This window comes from Rattus norvegicus, chromosome 8, assembly GCF_036323735.1.
Source record: "Rattus norvegicus strain BN/NHsdMcwi chromosome 8, GRCr8, whole genome shotgun sequence".
Lineage (NCBI taxonomy): Eukaryota > Metazoa > Chordata > Mammalia > Rodentia > Muridae > Rattus > Rattus norvegicus.
Window position 1 is genome coordinate 105,190,348 of NC_086026.1, and position 16,695 is coordinate 105,207,042.

Genomic DNA, 16,695 nt, shown 5'->3' on the forward strand with positions numbered 1-16,695 from the left:
ACTCCAATAAATCCTTGGGAGAAATACAGTAGATAAGTGTTACAATATCAGTTAGGAAAGATGATTCTCTATTTCCTCACTGGCTTCTCATTTGGCTTTCCAACATATGGTGATAAATTTCACCATTACTGAAATGACAACAGCATTAATGTTGATCAGTTTTGCTACATGCGGTGGCTCATGCCTATAATTCCAGCACCCAGGAGGCAGAAGCAGAAGGGCTGCTGCACCTTTGAGGCCAGCCCAGGCTACTTACATAGTGATTACAGACCAAGATGGACTACAGACCCAAACCAGATTTGAGGATAGTTGTGAAGTGTGGAAACCTTCTGTGTTTAAAAAAAAATGTATAAATCTTTTCAAACCAACTTGCTACAAAATACATTCAACATGGAATTATAACATTCTATTTATAATATCTCCACTTATTATTAAAAAAGATTAAGAAAAAGCGTTGGAACCAAAGAAATCCTACTGAAACTCATAAGTAAATGCTTTGGTGCAGGAATGGTAGGGTCCTAATGTTCACTTTGGCTTTTTAATGTTATGAGTTATTGCCTCTAAGTACATTTGAACTTCTCATTTCCTGTATTAAACTATCACTCCTAGTCTTAAGCTTCTCAGCATCATTAAATTTGGTGGAATCCGTCTGAAGTTTATAATACTAGGGGCAAGAGAAACTCGGATTAAAACAGTGCTCGTGCCTTCACATTTAACCTTTAAACGTCCTTCAGCCTCATAACACACGATGTCCTGATGGTTCACGTGGGTAATTTGCTTTTAACTTCCCAGGAGAGAGAGAACTAGGGATGTCCTACCTTCCAAATCTCGTCTAGGCCCCTTAAGTTAAACTGAACACTGGCTCAGTGAGATCTATTATGTACATAAACATACATTTTTGCCCTCACTGTTCCTCACTACTGTACATAAAGAAAACATCTTTATTACAAAAAAAAAAATCCTAATGAAGTCAGTAAGTTGACATCAGTAACTCATTGATAGAGCTCTTTGTCCAATGCCTTAAAACAATTAAGAACTTCATGTATATATTTTGATAGCATGGCAAGGAGCAGCAAACTAAAAATAATCAACAGAAACACACCATGAGGTCAGTAGATGTGCCAGCAAGGCAGCTAGCTGCTCCACCATCCGCATTAAAACAACTGTGAACCACTTCCCAGGGTACACATCTCAACTGGTGCATTCTACAGCTTTGGTGATTAACAAAATTTCTGCTTAAGTTCTGTAACGAGTGACCCTTGTGAGCTATACAGAAAATACTTGCTAATTACACTCTCATCACCTCTCCTTTATGCAAATTATTTCCCTCATCATACACATCTTTATATTAGCTGCTGACTACCAATTACAACTTCTCAACAATACTCAGGATTCTGCTTTTTAATTGCCCAAACCACTCTCCTCCCTAACCTCACACCCTTCAAATCTCCTCCCAAATAGGGAAAACAGAAAGTCCCACTAAAGATATTAAGGAAGGTGTTAATACAACAGCGGCCGTATATTCTCCAGGAAATATAGCACATTTTGAAAGCATCCTGAGCCCTGAGGTATGCAAAGCAGCTATAGAAACTTAATCAAAGCATCCTTCCTTGCAATGTAGGGAGCCTACCACAAAGGTGACAGAGGACAATTAGGATGAATCCAGGGGACAAATAAAAGTCTGTCCTCCCCATTCATCCCATCTCTAACTCCTTGGTGAAATTGTTAAGAAGGGATTGCTTTTTGGCCTGGCTAAGATTAAGCGTAGTCATGTAAAACAAACAAACAAACAAACCTGTTCCAAATGCTTTAAAAAGTTTAGGGAGATGTTGTTGACTTCACTATATGTGAATAAAAACAAAAACGTCTGTCACTAGTTTTCCCATAGTGTGAGCTGGCCTCCAGAAGTAGGTTTCAGAAGTCTACATGGTTCCAACAAAGTTGTCCCAAATAAACACAAGACTTTCAACATCCAACTGCTTAATTGAGGAATGAGAATGTTTTAATACTTTTTTTTTTTTCAGGCAGGAGATAAAAGCAATCTGAGAGCAATCAAGTCCCCACTCCCCCACCACTTGAAACCACGATTGTCTTTTCATGTGGGCATAAACTGGTCAGTTTCTACATTCAAAAACTGCATGTTCCACATTATTTTGCCCACACTTACTTCTTTTTTTTTCTTACTACCTTTGCCTCCTTCCAACTCTCTGAAGCAATAAACCTTTCTCCCTAATAAATATCAACACTCAAGGGGGTTCCAGAAATTTGGGGAAAGTTCGTGTCTTTTTTCGTGTCTAGCCTTATTTCGTATTATTTTGTGTTTAGGATAATGGGATACCACTCAACTGTAACAGGCTAAGGCACTCGCTGGCAGATGCTAAACCGAAGGAAAAGTCTTTAAAAAAAACAAAACAAAAAAAAAAAACCTACAAGGTGACAGCCCATAAATCAGAGAAATCATAAGGGAAATTGGTAGAATTTTCGGATTAGAAGGTCCAAAACTAGCCTCTGGCTCCAAAGGAAGAAGTAACTCCAAACTAGAGTTTATCAGTGACAGAAGTGGAGAAACTTTGGGATCAAGACTCCCGCCTGCGGGAGTCCACCACCCCCGCCCTACCTGCCTGCTGCTCCAGCTCAATTAGGCAGAAGTCCTGCGGGCTGCACTGATGTGGGAACAGCCGCTGCACGCAAGAAAAAAGCCAGAGTGCCAGGAGTAAGTTGAGGCAGGGGCCGAAGCCAGGGAATGGGTGCTAGGGGTGTCCTGAGGTGGCGAAGGGGGCCTAGCTCTCACCCTTGTCGCACGCCAGCAAGAAAAGCTTCTCATTCAAGGTGTTCTCCTCCTTCACCTCTCGCACATCCTTCAGCGCCATCACTTCGTTGGGCGATGAGGAGGATGGGGAGGAAGGCAGGGAGGAGGAGGAGACGCCAGAGAGGTCCGTGCTCGGGTACAGGGCCGCCATCATCGCGGCCCAGGACGGGGGCAGGCCAGGAGAGGGAGGCGGGGCCCCCATGGGCGCCGACCCCGACCCCGACCCAGAGCTGCTGGAAAACGGGTGAGTCGTTCCCACGGCCACATCTGTGTGCGGCCCGTTGGCCCCGAAGGGCGTCGCCTCGCCCCGGAACCAGCATTCGCCCTCCACCGACAGCCCCAGGTTGGTGGCCGCACTGGCGCGGCCCCGGGGCCAGCGCCCTCTGCCCAGCCGCCGGCGCCCCGGTCGAGCTGGTCCGCGCCCGTCCGGGGACGACAGAGTGGAGCGCGCCAGGGCGGCAGCCGAGCGCGGGGCCGTGCCAGGAGCCGCAGGGGCCGCGCAGGAGGCGGCCCGGCCTGGGAGGGAGTGAGGAGGCCGCCGGCCGGCGGAGGAGCTCGGCGGAGCGCTTTGCAGTACGTCTGGCTCCGGAGCTGTGGGAACCGCTGGCCCAGCAGCACCCGCAGGAGACAGAGGTTCGCGGCTTTCTCCTCACGTCATCCTCAGCCCCGCGGAGGCGACGACACCGGGGCGGGGCCTGCGAGGGAGCCGGGCTCGGGGGCGGGGTCTGTAGGGGCTGGGTGAGGCAGGGCGGGGCTTCAGGGCTGACGCGCCTCTCTGGTCGGTCGCCTAGCATCCTGGGCGCGTCTGCAGCGTCTTTGAGCACCTGAGCGCCGTGATGGTGCTGCTGCAGCACAGAAAGTAAATACACTGCAGTGTGCCGCGGAGCTTCTGAGGGATTAACATTTACTTGAAATCCCTTACGGAATTGTCCTAAAGCTTGGCCAAGCAACCTGATTTGGGAGTTTGTGTTTACATTCTCCTTGCTCCTAAAAGCCGTTTAGGAAATAATCTTCGTGATTTAGTATGGTCTAATATTCCTGATATTTTTAAAGTCACTATATATGTATTTGCATCTAAGTTAAAGGCGACCATAACTGTTACATAAGCTCAGTTTAGGACTTACTCTCCATACAGGTCCTTTCACTGGATTTGTTACATTTAATCACAACTAATTTTAAGAGGTATGTTATTTAGACAACAGCTGTCTGACATTCAGCAAATGTGACTTGAAAACTACATCTTTTCAATAATTTTGTATTGCTTTCTGCAGTCAACGCTAGAGGGAAAATCTGAACTCTAAGGTTTAGATTTTTAAAGCAATGGATAAATGTACTCAAATTTGAGGGGAATACTTCCTCTCCCATTCAGACTGCTTTGTTCCATTACTTTCTCTTTCAACATTTAATTTCCTAATTTTTAAACCAATGTTCTTTCTAGGTTTCTCTAAAAGCCTTTGATGCCAAAGTCATTTTTTTCAAACATTTTCTGTGTTTAACATAAACGATGATCTCAAGTTGTTCTAGTTTTTGTCTAGAATCTCTGCCATTGTCCTGTAATGTTTAATACAGTTCTAAATGTATGTATTTGGTGAAACTTCCAAGATGCTCAAGGTGAGACCAGTGGAAGAGAGGAACACTTTTACTTCTGTATATGCACTTCTGTTGTTGCTCAGCAAAACATTTAGTCAGTAGCAGAACTCTAACTCTGACCCATCCAAAATTTCAGTATTTGAAGTAACAAACTCAAATGATAAAAGAACTCAGGGTTCTTAGCTCAGTGGTAGAGCACTTGCCTAGGAAGAGCAAGGCCCTGGGTTCGGTCCCCAGCTCCGAAAAAAAGAAAAAAAGAAAAAAAAAAAAGAACTCACAGCCATACAAAGATTCTTTATCCAAAGAACTCATATGGGACTGGATTAATTTCTAAGATTAGAGGGCATTCCAACCCCCTCTGGTAGTAATCTTAGGAAACCTTCCAAAGCATTAGAGAACCTACTTCAGGCAAACTGGTGTTATAATACAGGTTTTTGTATTGTTCAGATACAATTAAACTGCTCAGTGGACATGCATAAATTGGGACATTCTAACAACACCTACGTATTTGGCATATGTGAGATGAAGAGCAATGTTGGAGTTATGACATACAATGGTATGCAAAAACTCAAAATAGCATGCTACTCCAAGCAACTCCCTCAGGTCAGAGGTAAAACACCAAACAAACAAAAGAGCAATCACAGCTCCAACCAGAGAGGAGAAAGAAATTCAGATTTACATTCAGTCCTACATGTAGGGTCCTGTTTATATCTTTTCATGACCTTCTTCCCTTTGTGACTTGAAGAGCACATCTGTCCATCTGTTTCTTTTTCATAGTGCCCACTCAACTCTTGGCATTTCACTGCTGAACACAATCCAAAAAAAATTTTTTTCCCTCAGAGAGCCCTTACCTCGCTTCTCAGATAACCTCTCCCTTGCTCTCAAGTTCTCAAGCTCTCGAAGCAAATCTCCCCCCTCCCTCCTTCCACTGCCTTCTCACTATTTCTTCTTAGTTCTTGCTATTGGCTGACTGTCTCTACTAGGATGGAGGTCAAAAGATTGACTCTACTTTTCTTAGTGGAGGCCCAAGAATCTAGTTTTGGTATTTGGACACTGGAAACAATAAATTTGTGCTAAGTATTTTTATCCACTCAAATGATTTCACCACAAGCTAAGTTTGTAACATTCACGCAGTTTGTCTTTAATAAATGTCTTCATATGAGGGCTGGTGAGGTGGCTCAGTGGACAAAAGTGTTGCTTGTTCAAGCCTCAAGCCCTGAGTTCAAATCCCATGAAGGTGTAAGGAGAAAACTGACCCAACAAGTCTGTCCTGTGATATCCACATGTACGCATGCACGCCCATACACAGGCATCTCACACACACACACACACACACACACACACACACACACACACACACACACACGAGTAATAAAACCATTAAAATTTTAGAATTGAAAAGTTTTTTCTTATATGAAAGAAAAAACACTAAAGAAACACAGCTTTTGTATTACTTCATTTAGGAGCTGAGGCTTTTGTGGGGGAATAAGCTCATAACAGATCAATATTGAAGGTCCTATATTTTTCTTTCTATATTTTTCTTTAAAACAAATAAACACACATCCTACATACACAGCATTTTTATTAAATATACTTCATGAGAAAAAGAACACCTTAAAGTGCTAAATTCCATGTAAATCAGATGATTTTAGTAAGTATGACAGTGGAAAAAAATCAAGAGAGGCGCGACTTAAATCATCTCAGGAAAAGAGCAGAAGCATACTTATATCTTCACATAAGAAAACAATCATCAAAATATAAAAGGCAAAGAAATTTCATGTAGAAGAATATATTTCAGAATCCCACCTGTTAGTTCATTTAAAAAAGTCTAGCCTAAGCACACAGACACTCTTGCTCCCGATGTATGTTGGTCAGTGGACAAGGAGGAGGTGGGCGCTCATTCACACAGAGAAGTGACAGCACTTCCGTTGCAAAGCAGTATTGCTCACTGGCACTAAAGTGGAAGGTGGGGGGAGCTTGTTTGGGGCTTCAACTATGGAGAACAGAATTTCTCTACCGCTAAGGATGCTGGGAAAAGAGCCTACAAGCTTTAACTCTTCCCGAGGAACACAGACCTTAAACGTTTCCAGTTTACACAGGGCTGTGAAAACCATGAAAAACGACGACGACGGACGTTAGTTTTTATACACACCTTTCTACTGAAACCATTTATTTGGTGGGCAGATTCCAATTATGTAGGTTTCACTATAGACTAAAACCAGGAAGTGTAACGTGACGCTAACAGGATAGGATCAGTGTCGGTTGGGATGTTCTATCCAATGTTTGGCTGAAAGTATTTGAAAGGAATTAGGTGAAAAATAACTGTGTTCACATTCATAATTAATATCTGCAAAACATATCTTCACATATCAGATATCCACAACTGAAAAGTGTCACACACATTGTGGGGGGCAAAATAAATACTTAATGGTTGGCTGACCACTTAATACATACCATTTAAGAAAATGTGGGTAACTCGGATGACTTAGAGGAGTACATATATATAACATCTTACCAACATATTAAATTACGCTAGATGTTGATGATAAAGCTATATTATCAAACTAGGACGCGTAAAGAGGCAATGGAGTTATAATCAAACTTTAAGTAAAATGTTTCCAGAGCTTATACAAGAGAGGGAACCTTGGGGGTTATTCAAGAATTAGTTCTCATATTAAAAAAGTTTAATGTTGACGAATGATACTTATCCTTTTAAATTTTTATATGATATAGAAATTTACAGAAAATTTTAGATTGCTTTACATAGTTAAGGAGGAAAAACAAAAGGATTAAATTAAAGTTAGAATACGACTTTAGGTACATTTTTAATCAAAATTAAACAACACATCAAAAAAATCCAAACAAATTTAATAGAAGGATCTGACAAAACTTTATACAGGTCTTTTTTGAGCCATGAAAAATGAATGATTAGTCTTATTTTGGTAAGACTCTTAGGGAATAAAATAATTATGAAATAGCAGCTTGAGGAAAACATTCCTGAATTGGTGTTGATTGTTAAGGTAATTGTGTTATCTAAAAAATAGATTGACAAATTCTAACTGGTATGGACAAGATATTATTCATTACTGGACACAGAACTGTTTGGAGCATACAGATATTCTGATTTGATACCCACTACATTTCAAAATTCTGTAAACTGAGACGTTCGATGCGTGTAATGTGACAGGTCACAGTACATGGTTCATTATTTCAGTCTGTTCAGTCCCTTTCCCATTAAGCAGGCAAACACAGTCATCACCATCTTCGGCTTCACTTCCACGAGGTCATCAGGCAGCGCGTATATCCGGGCGCCGATCTTCCGAGCAACTGAAATGGCATATCTTGAAAAGAAAAGACAGACATCTTGGGGTTTGTTATCTATCTTTTGTTCCTTTAACAGAAGAATCTTTTTTTTTTTGTAAGATTAACTTAACAAAAAAGGTTAAGGATGATTATTTTTAAAATCATACTTCCCCACAGAAACTGTACTTTAAAGGGTAAGAATGCCCTTGTAAGGATCGAACATCATGGTGGTCTAAGAGACCAGAAGGGCTTACTTAGCATTGTTCAGCTTGTCTTCGTCAGTCAAGTGTTCTCTCTTGATCATTTCCGGACGGACTGCATTTGGTGCAATGGCATCTATTAGATCTAAGACAGGCAAGCTTGTACTAATAGATTTATCCTAGGGAATAAAGACAGATGTGCATGAACATCTTACCTTTAATTGCCACAAACGTCAGTCTCTTCTGGTCATAGTCACAGAACTGAAACCAACCTTTAGGTTATCTTTGTACTTAATATTATGCTTTTCTGCAACCGACACATATAATAGGCCATTTTCCTTTAGTCTTCATGTGAATTATAGTGTATAGAGAGTTGCCCCATACCTGAATGAGATTTATGGTCATGATAATTCCTACTTTTGCCAACTCTTACATCTGTTCTATGAAACATGACTTTTATGATGGAATTGGTGCAGTTTTAAATTAAGGATTTCATATTTTGTAAACCATGAATTCGCATGACTTACTATTTTCAGAAAGGAAAGTGAAATAGTGAAAGGAAACTGCACTTCCAAAGATGGTATTCTTGTTGATTTAAATATCGTTACGTTTTAACCCTACATCCCAGGAAGCAAATGAGTGATACCTTCTTTTAACAATGAAGTACGTAAGTCCAAAAAGATCAAATGGCTAACACAGCCACCAATAAGTACAAAGTATCTGAACTGTGACAGTCTAACAGGAATCTCCAAGATATTCCATTTTGTAGTTTCTTCAAGAGTGAATTAAAAATGGACAACTACTCTAGGGGAATAGAGTACTGAAGTCAAAATAAAAAAAAAAAAACAGTCTGGATCGGAACTGATTTTGCAACTTGCCTACATATGGAAAACGGTTTGTTGGTCTCAGGTTGAAAAATAGCCTCTATTGCTTGCCCATCAGCACTGACTCACTCCTCGTCTCTCTGGATTCTAACAGAACCCATATTTTTGATGTCCATACCTTTCCTGTGGACGTAAGCCTCAAGGAAAGCTCTTGTCATCCAGTGCTCTAGGAGTGAAACTGAACACGGGTAGGTCATGCATTCTAAGCAAACTTTATGTATAAAGCACACACTACATAAGCAGGTATATAATATATGTCTGTGTTAAAAATTCACAGGAAAGGGCTGGAGAGACGGCTCAGCAGTTAAGAGCACTGGCTGATCTTCTAGAGGACCTGAGCTCAGTTTCCAACACCCATGAGGTGGCTCAGAACCAACTGAGTTCCAGTTTCAGGAGATCAGAAGCCCACTTCTGACCTCCACAGGCACTAGACATGGACATGGTACGAGACTACATGTAGGCAAAACGCTTTATTAATAAACAATTGACAGGGAGGGGATAATGAAGGAAAAAAGTATTGGTATTGGTGGCACACCTCTTTAATCCCAACACTCAGGAGGCAGAGGCAGGTGAATCTCTGAGTTTGAGGTCAGCCTGGTCTAGAGAGCGAGTTCTAGGGCAGCCAGAGCTATACCAAAACAAAAACCAAAAACCCTATGTAGAAAAAAAGGGGTGGGGGAAGGAGGAGGAAGAGGAGGGAGAGAAAGAAGAAGAAGGGGGAAGGAGGAAGAAGAAGGGGAGGAAGGGGAGGAGGAGGAAGAGAAGGGGAGGAGGAGGAGAGGGGGGAGGGGGAGGAGGGTGGAGGAGTAGGCGAGGGAGGAGGGGAAGGAGGAGGGAGAGGAAGAAGGGGAGGAGGAGGAAGAGGAAGAAGTGGAGGAAGGGGAGGAGGAGGAAGAGAAGGGGAGGAGGAGGAGGGGAGGAAGAGGGAGAGGGAGAGAAGGAAAAAGGGGAGGAGAAGGAGGGGGAGGAGGGGAAGGAGAAGGGAGAGGAGGGGGAGGAGGAGGAGGAGGCGACTTGTTGTCCCCGGGCAGTAATAAAGTAGAAAGCTCCAAGATGAAGAGCGCCCAGTTCTATCCTATTTACCTCAGTGACTTTATTTGAGCCTAAGTTAATTCAGCTTTCAGAAATCAACTTCTGAATGTGAATGAGGGGATGAACACTCTTTCATAATCAGCCATACAACTCAGAGGGCAACCAGCTCTGGGGTAAAGTTGGCATGTTAAATACCAACACAGTAGTGGGTGTGGAGGAAACCTACTGGCTCAGTACCTTTCTCTTTAACTTAAACCAATTCACATTTCTACCACTGAAGTCAAAAACACGTCATTACCTAAGCTCGGGTGGGATGCCACAGGACTCCTGACTTCTACTAGAATATAATCAAAGCACAAATACAGTTTCTGACCAAATACAGCTTCATAATAAATGACTGAAAATAATTTGAAAAATGTTTTGTGACAAGGGGTTCCTTTGAAAGGCCATACACTTGGTTTATTCTAGAAGAAAACATGTTCTGGGGTGGAAATTGGAAGATTAAAAAAAAAATTAGGCCTCCGACATCTAAATGGTGCTGGTACTGTGGACCTGGCGCTTAGTGTCTTTCCTGATTCCGAAAGGCAACCTGTGCCTGTTTCCTCAGTGCAAATGACGATTAGAGCCCTGTTAATGGTGTGACGGTACAGCTTGCCTGGCATGCCCCGGGCTTCATCTTTAGCACTGCAGAGAAACTAAGTGCAAGCCTAGTCTCCCTTATCGGTGGATAAGGAATCTGTTAATCTGTGCATGAGGCTGGACTCTAGGCTGTGATGCATTCTAAAGAGAAACTTAATGGCTATGGCCCTTTAGGATAAATTTAAATTTTCCTGGCTCACTTTTCTTAAATTCTATGATTCAAATACAAATGACCTAATTGTACTTTATTTTGACTGTTTACGTACTTGTAGCATTTTAATCTTGAAAGGAAACAATGATTTTTTCCCCTTCTATTTTTCATGTTTTATCATGGGGAAAGTTTTTACTGAATTAAATGAAAAGTTTGTTTCTAAAGATTCTACAGACCCTTAAATAACAGACCTATCTTCTGATTCCTCTGACTTGTACATTATCATTTAAGACATTATCTTATTGCAAAGGGGTAGAGGATATTGTGACAATCCTTAGTCCCATATCTAAATACATTTATAGCACTTTTCCTTTAAGTTAAGCATAAAGAAATTATATAAGCAAAAATAGTCTCTATAATCTTGATTTCTAAGATAATAAACTTTTTCCTTTGATTTGATACTATATTTTATTATTGTTGTTGTTGTTGTTTTAAAACAAAAGTGGAGAAAACAAGCATGTGACCATGAGAGTTTCTTAAGACTTAGCGGGCATCCCTCCACATATTTATATGTAGGCAGGGCCATTAGCAAGCGGCATGGTCAAGCCTTTACCATGTGCCAGACATGCTACAGTTGTTTTCTGTTTGTTAATTTATTTGGTTTTACAACAATACTCTAAGACAGACATTATCACCATCTCGGATTTAGGGAAACTGAAACACAGAGAAACTAACAGTAGAACTTGCCCAAGAACACACAGGCACTAAATGAAAAGTCAGATACTCTGTTACATTCACCAACAGATGTAGCCCAGCTGCTAGTGTAAACTGCCAAGGTTTCTAAACACCAGAAGTCTTCACGCACTGCCATTCCCCACCCCTTAGCTGATTTACGAAGGACTGTGGACACCTCAGTCTGCAATGCTTCTTCTCTTATTTGTGTACTTTCCTTAACAGTAAGCTCTTTGAAAACACTGGTAGCCACGGTAACAAGGCACCCACCCAACACAGTGAGCTCTGTTATTTACGGACTGAATGAGTAATGTGTCAGTCACATGGGTAGCAGGTGAAACCCAGGGCCATACAACTAGAGTTTGGTTTTGAATCTGTGAGTAGACACACCTTGATAAGAAGCCAGTTCTTCCTCAAGGTGGAGCACAAGTTACTAACGTCTCTGAAGCTCACCTTTTGCTCCTGGAGTTGTGTAGAGTGCTTAAGAGTAACGGCGAATAGACTCACTGTAGTTATTATTATTCACTGGAGTACTACACAGTCTCACTGTAGTTATTATTACTCACTGGAGTACTATGTCTCTTTCTTCTTGGTGAGGGAAAATCTTTACAAATAAAAGGCTTAATATGCCTTCTCTAGTGCCTAATTACATCATCTGTCTTGAATGTGGTTAATATTTTCTTACTAGTAACACTTGACGACCTTCAGCAAATGCCTCCTGTGATGGGGAAAAAGCCACTGCTGCCATGTTCTTAACCTCCTGTCTTTGGTTATCAAGCATCTAAGTTTCTGCCTTATCTCTGTTTTGTAAAGCTACACTTTCAGGTCACACATTCTCTGGGAACCTTCTCCACCACAGGGTTTATAGAACATATTCCTGTTTTCAACTACATCTTTCACTCAATGGATCACAAAGTCTGAATTCTGTTTTAACATGTTGTCTGTTTTCTCAAATTATCCAAGCCCCCATTATCCAGAACTGGTTGCTCTCTCCTCTGCTTCTCCAAAGCAAGAAGACAAGTCCCATCTCACAACAGCTCTGCCGGGAGGCCTACCTACACTCTGCAGTCACACCAGGCTTCTAGCCCATCCTGTCTGTATACGCTGACTTTTCTTTCTGAAACAATCACCATCTTCACATACTCCACTTACTCAATATCCCTTATCTAGGACAAATTTCTCCCCCATCTTGACTCAATCTGTTTTGTACAATAAGCTGTAGAAAACATCCTGTCAGCCTTGCCTTTATTCAAGGTGGAGGCTTCTAGCTTGCTAGCTCCCCCCCCCCTTTTTTTTTGGTCCACCAGTTCAAATTCCTCCTCCATCTGATGCTCAAATCAACTTGTACCCCCCTCTTTCTCATTCTCTTTCTCTCTCTCTCTCTCTCTTTCCCTCCCCCCTCCCCCATCCCCTAAGGTTTTTAAGTGCTTATTATACTGAGTTTCTTCAGGCCATTTCATGAAGGTATAAACTGTACTTCACCATCAAACCTGCTTTCTCTGCCCACGCCTCACTGACCACTGAGTTGGGAAGATTAGCCAGACTGTACCCGTGACAAAATCATTTGTACTGCTTTATTTTATAATTTACTCCATAGTAATATTACATTCATTTTATAAGTTTTTGTCTTTAATGTTAAACACTAAATTAACATTAACATTAAATGTCTTTAATGTTAAACACTGAAGGCTAAATACACTTCTTATACTTTATGCCTTTTCTTTAGCTAGATCTAAGATAATTAATAATTAATAGTAATACTTCAACACATTACTGTGGTCCCTGATGTTTCTTCACTGTATCTGATTATTTATTTATTTACTTATTTATGTATTTATTTGCTTGCTGTTACCTGGAATTAAACCTAGGTCCTCCTACATGCTGGGTAAGCATTCTACCGTCCTGATTTTTAAAATATGTATTAGAACGTATGCAAGTGTACATAGCATTAGCATAATATTTTCAAAGATGACCAACTAGAGAATCTTGTAATATACCACATTCCTATTTTACATTTAAAATTGTAAAATTTCATATTTAAGACATGGAGACAAATCATAGACTGAAAGTTAGTTTAAAAAAAAAAATCAACCAACAATAGTATCACAGGGCCTTCCAAGCTAAAAATGAAGAAAAAGGATGCACTTGAATTAGGACCCAGGCAGTATCTCTCCCAAGATCTATTCTGTTTAAACTGCATGGAGCCTTCCTTTTTATAAAGTGACTGAATTCATCAATATATGCCACTTCTGCTACTCTCAAACACAGTTAAATACAAAAAGCGAAGGCAGAGAAAACAATAAAGATGCGTTAAGTATCTTTAAATATAGCTTAGGGCTTCATCTACTGGCACTTTAAAAGGTATTCTTAAAGTAGAAACTGCTGGGCTTTTAAAAACATAATGAAAATCACAAACACAGGGTCACTGAATGGGCGTGTTCAAGCAGACATGCTTACTCATAGCTAACACCAACTTGCATGCAAACACAATGAAGATGCATGGATTAGTGGCTGTGTATGTGTGTGCAGGCTGCATGCCCGTGCTTTATGAGTCATCCTCAAATGCTCAAAGGGAAGTGTTAAGTGCACCATGAAGCCGGATGGGAAGAACTGTTTTCCTACCAGTTTGCTCAATCCCCACTTGAATCGGTTTGGCCGCCTCTGTGGGCCTTGAACATGATGTGCACCTCAGAGACCCCTGCTAGGAGCACAAAACATCACAGGTCCTATATAAACAACCAACGCCTTGGAGATTCTTTTTTACATTTGACAACTGGATTTTTGGCTCAACTCTATTTCTAACATCAGATCACCACATTAAATGCACTAATCTGCATTTGCTTCCAACAGATAACCAATCAAAACTACAAGAATTCTAATTATCTCTAGGTGGTACATGCTTTCTAAAGTCCAGGGTTATATGTCTAATACTAATATAATTCTGAACCTTGCTAAGGTAATTCTCATTAAAAACCCCTTCCATTAAACTTAGATATAATTTTTAAAATTTTTCTCAATTACCTTGAAGCTGGAAATAGAAGTACTTTTATTTGCACTTTTAAGGGTCTGATTGACCCATTTAATAATGATATCATCACTGACTTTTTCACCTTCTCCCAGGTCTGACAGAACTTTCAGCGTGTATCTGCAACAGAAACGATGAACTTGAGACAAGGGGAAGGAATTTGTTCTCACACATAGCACACATCAACCCTTACGGAACAGAACAGCCAAGCAAGTGATGTTTCCACCTGGAACCCCAGCCCGTGAGACTGAAGCTGGAGGACGGCAAGTTCCCGTCTCCAAAAGTTCCCAACTTTAGCCTGGCATTTGCACTTACTTACATTCAAAGGTTATAAAACTCACTAATCAAAGCCAAGCACTACCGAATAGTGTTTTTAAAATTTAAAACAACTCCTTAACAAAGCCATTTAAAAGGCACTGATGTTAAGTGATTAGATTGCTAGAGATCAGCCCACATAATTTTGGAAATATATAACCAATAGCAAATCTCCTACAGGATTAATTTATTTCACATTGTATGTTAGGTTCATGAGTCTCCAGAAATAGCTAGGTATTTGGTTCAGATGGTTTGCTGGAGGAAGCTGTGTTGCTGTAAAGACACAAGCCTTTACCTTCTCATCAACTGCCACACCAGAGCCAGGGTAAGTGTTGCATTCCCTTCATTTAAGTCCTGTCCGGCGATACCAACCAAAGAGAATTTGGCCTCGTTCTTCCCGAGCTCAACTGCGTAGTTGCAGTTTTCAATCTGGAAGCACGTAGAGCTAACTGTTAGCATAAAGACAGATCTCAAAAACATTCCCAGGCGGTGCCAACTAGTCCAACCGCCTGTGACAGCAAGGACATTGTATGCGACTGAATGTTATTTCACAGTAACCAAGTGAAACAGTGACACCCACTTCCTGGGGACAGGTTTGACCTAGATTGAGAAGATGGCTGAACCCTGAAGACCTGACCACAGCTTACACAGTTTATTAATGAAAAGTCCATGGCTAAAAATGTTTATCTTGTGCACTCTTTGACATTCGGGTCTCTGTCCACTTGATCGGCAAAGGCTTTGTCTGGGATGTGGCTGTTCTGTAGCAGTTCCCTCCTAAATGATATATTCTGCCTAGAAGGGAAGTTTCCTAAGACATGGGGCATTCTACAGGGAAATGAAACATTCCGAGCGTGGGGGTGCTCAAATTCAGGGAGTCCCTGAAAATGACCAGACTCACTGGGCTCCTCCCTCTCCAAGCTTATTCAATCAATAAGGACTGTTGAGAGATGCTCTCAGAGTAACGGAGCTGCTCAGACCAGCCGAGCCGCCTGAAGAGAGACCCCAACCTGCTAAGCACCCTGCAGGCTGTGCAGTGAACTCTGTTTCGGGCTTCGTGAGCTGTCACGGTGCTCGGGTGGGCCTTGGTAAGCTGTGTCTGAGTCCTTCCTGCTCCTGTAAGGAACCCCTCGCCCACACTTGTATTCTTGTAAATGACGCCAATAAAACCCATTGGTTCACCAATCTGGACTTCGATGGAATTCTCTCTTTGGTCTGTCATCAGTTCTCTATCTGGAGTGAGATGTTTGCTTGTTCAAGTTGCCCCAGGAATGAATAGTGTCACACACTGGGAGCTCAGTGGGAGAGTGCTTTCCTAGTGCCAGAAAGACCTTGGGTTCAATCTGGAGCATCACAAAGTCTAACTAAATAATCTAACTGAACCACCTTTCAGCTTGGTTCTCAGCACAGTGGCTTCTACGGTAAAAATCTGATTTGTAAACACTGTGGTGGCCTGAATAATGGCGCCCATAAGCTCATATAAGAGCATGCTTAGTCCCTGACTGATGAACTGTTTGATGAACTGTTAGGAGGTGTGTCACTGGAGGTGGGTGCTGAGGTTTCCACAGCAAGCCCAGCGCCTCTCTCTCTCTCTCCCTGCTGCCCGTGAGTCAGGATGTGAAGCTCTCAGCTACTGCTCCAGCCCACTGCTTGTCTGTTTCCCACCAAGATGGTCATGGACTGGCCCCTGAATGTGTAAGCATGCTAATTAGATGCTTTCTTTTATAAGAGTTGCCCTGGTCATGGTGAGTAGGACAAAGGCCAGGAAAATCATTTCCCCACCTACTTACTTACTTCTAGTCATACGACTCCACTAAGTCCTTTCTAAAACGTTTGGTCCGGTCTCCAGAGGTTTCTTACCAGTCACCATCTACTGACGTATGTACAGAGTATGCTTTTCATTTCTCACTTTGCAATTTTCCCTCCTTGGGATTACAGTTGTATATATGTATGTATGTGTGCACATGTGTATGGATGGGGCATGTGCACACTACAGCACACATGTGGAGGTCAGAGAA

At 41.7% G+C, this 16,695-nt stretch overlaps 2 protein-coding genes and 1 long non-coding RNA gene across 12 annotated transcripts in view; 1 reads left to right on the top strand and 2 right to left on the bottom strand.

The window, feature by feature from the left end:
* Trpc1 (transient receptor potential cation channel, subfamily C, member 1) overlaps nt 1-3,495 on the bottom strand; it is a 50,912-nt gene extending 47,417 nt beyond the window's left edge. For 3 of the 7 annotated variants that reach the window (XM_039082220.2, XM_063266254.1, XM_063266253.1), the window contains exon 1: nt 2,792-3,495. In XM_039082220.2, coding sequence (XP_038938148.1) covers nt 2,792-2,824 — 33 coding nt within the window. In that variant the 5' untranslated portion in view covers nt 2,825-3,495. The remainder of the gene's footprint in view (nt 1-2,791) is intronic. The other 4 variants (NM_053558.3, NM_001413355.1, XM_063266255.1 and 1 more) reach the window with 3 other exon arrangements.
* A 2,469-nt stretch (nt 3,496-5,964) lies between these two features.
* Nucleotides 5,965-16,695, bottom strand: part of Pls1 (plastin 1) — a 109,941-nt gene continuing 99,210 nt past the window's right edge. For 3 of the 4 annotated variants that reach the window (XM_039081542.2, XM_006243574.4, XM_063265574.1), the window contains exons 13-16: nt 14,976-15,109; nt 14,362-14,485; nt 7,957-8,081; nt 5,965-7,740 (exon numbers count right to left, since the gene is read on the bottom strand). In XM_039081542.2, coding sequence (XP_038937470.1) covers nt 7,605-7,740; nt 7,957-8,081; nt 14,362-14,485; nt 14,976-15,109 — 519 coding nt within the window. In that variant the 3' untranslated portion in view covers nt 5,965-7,604. The remainder of the gene's footprint in view (nt 7,741-7,956; nt 8,082-14,361; nt 14,486-14,975; nt 15,110-16,695) is intronic. The other variant, NM_001108178.2, reaches the window with a different exon arrangement.
* LOC120094233 (uncharacterized) lies at nt 7,636-15,862 on the top strand. Its single transcript, XR_005488391.2, has 4 exons — nt 7,636-7,768; nt 8,881-8,974; nt 9,064-9,228; nt 14,461-15,862. It is a non-coding gene; the product is annotated as an uncharacterized LOC120094233 (long non-coding RNA).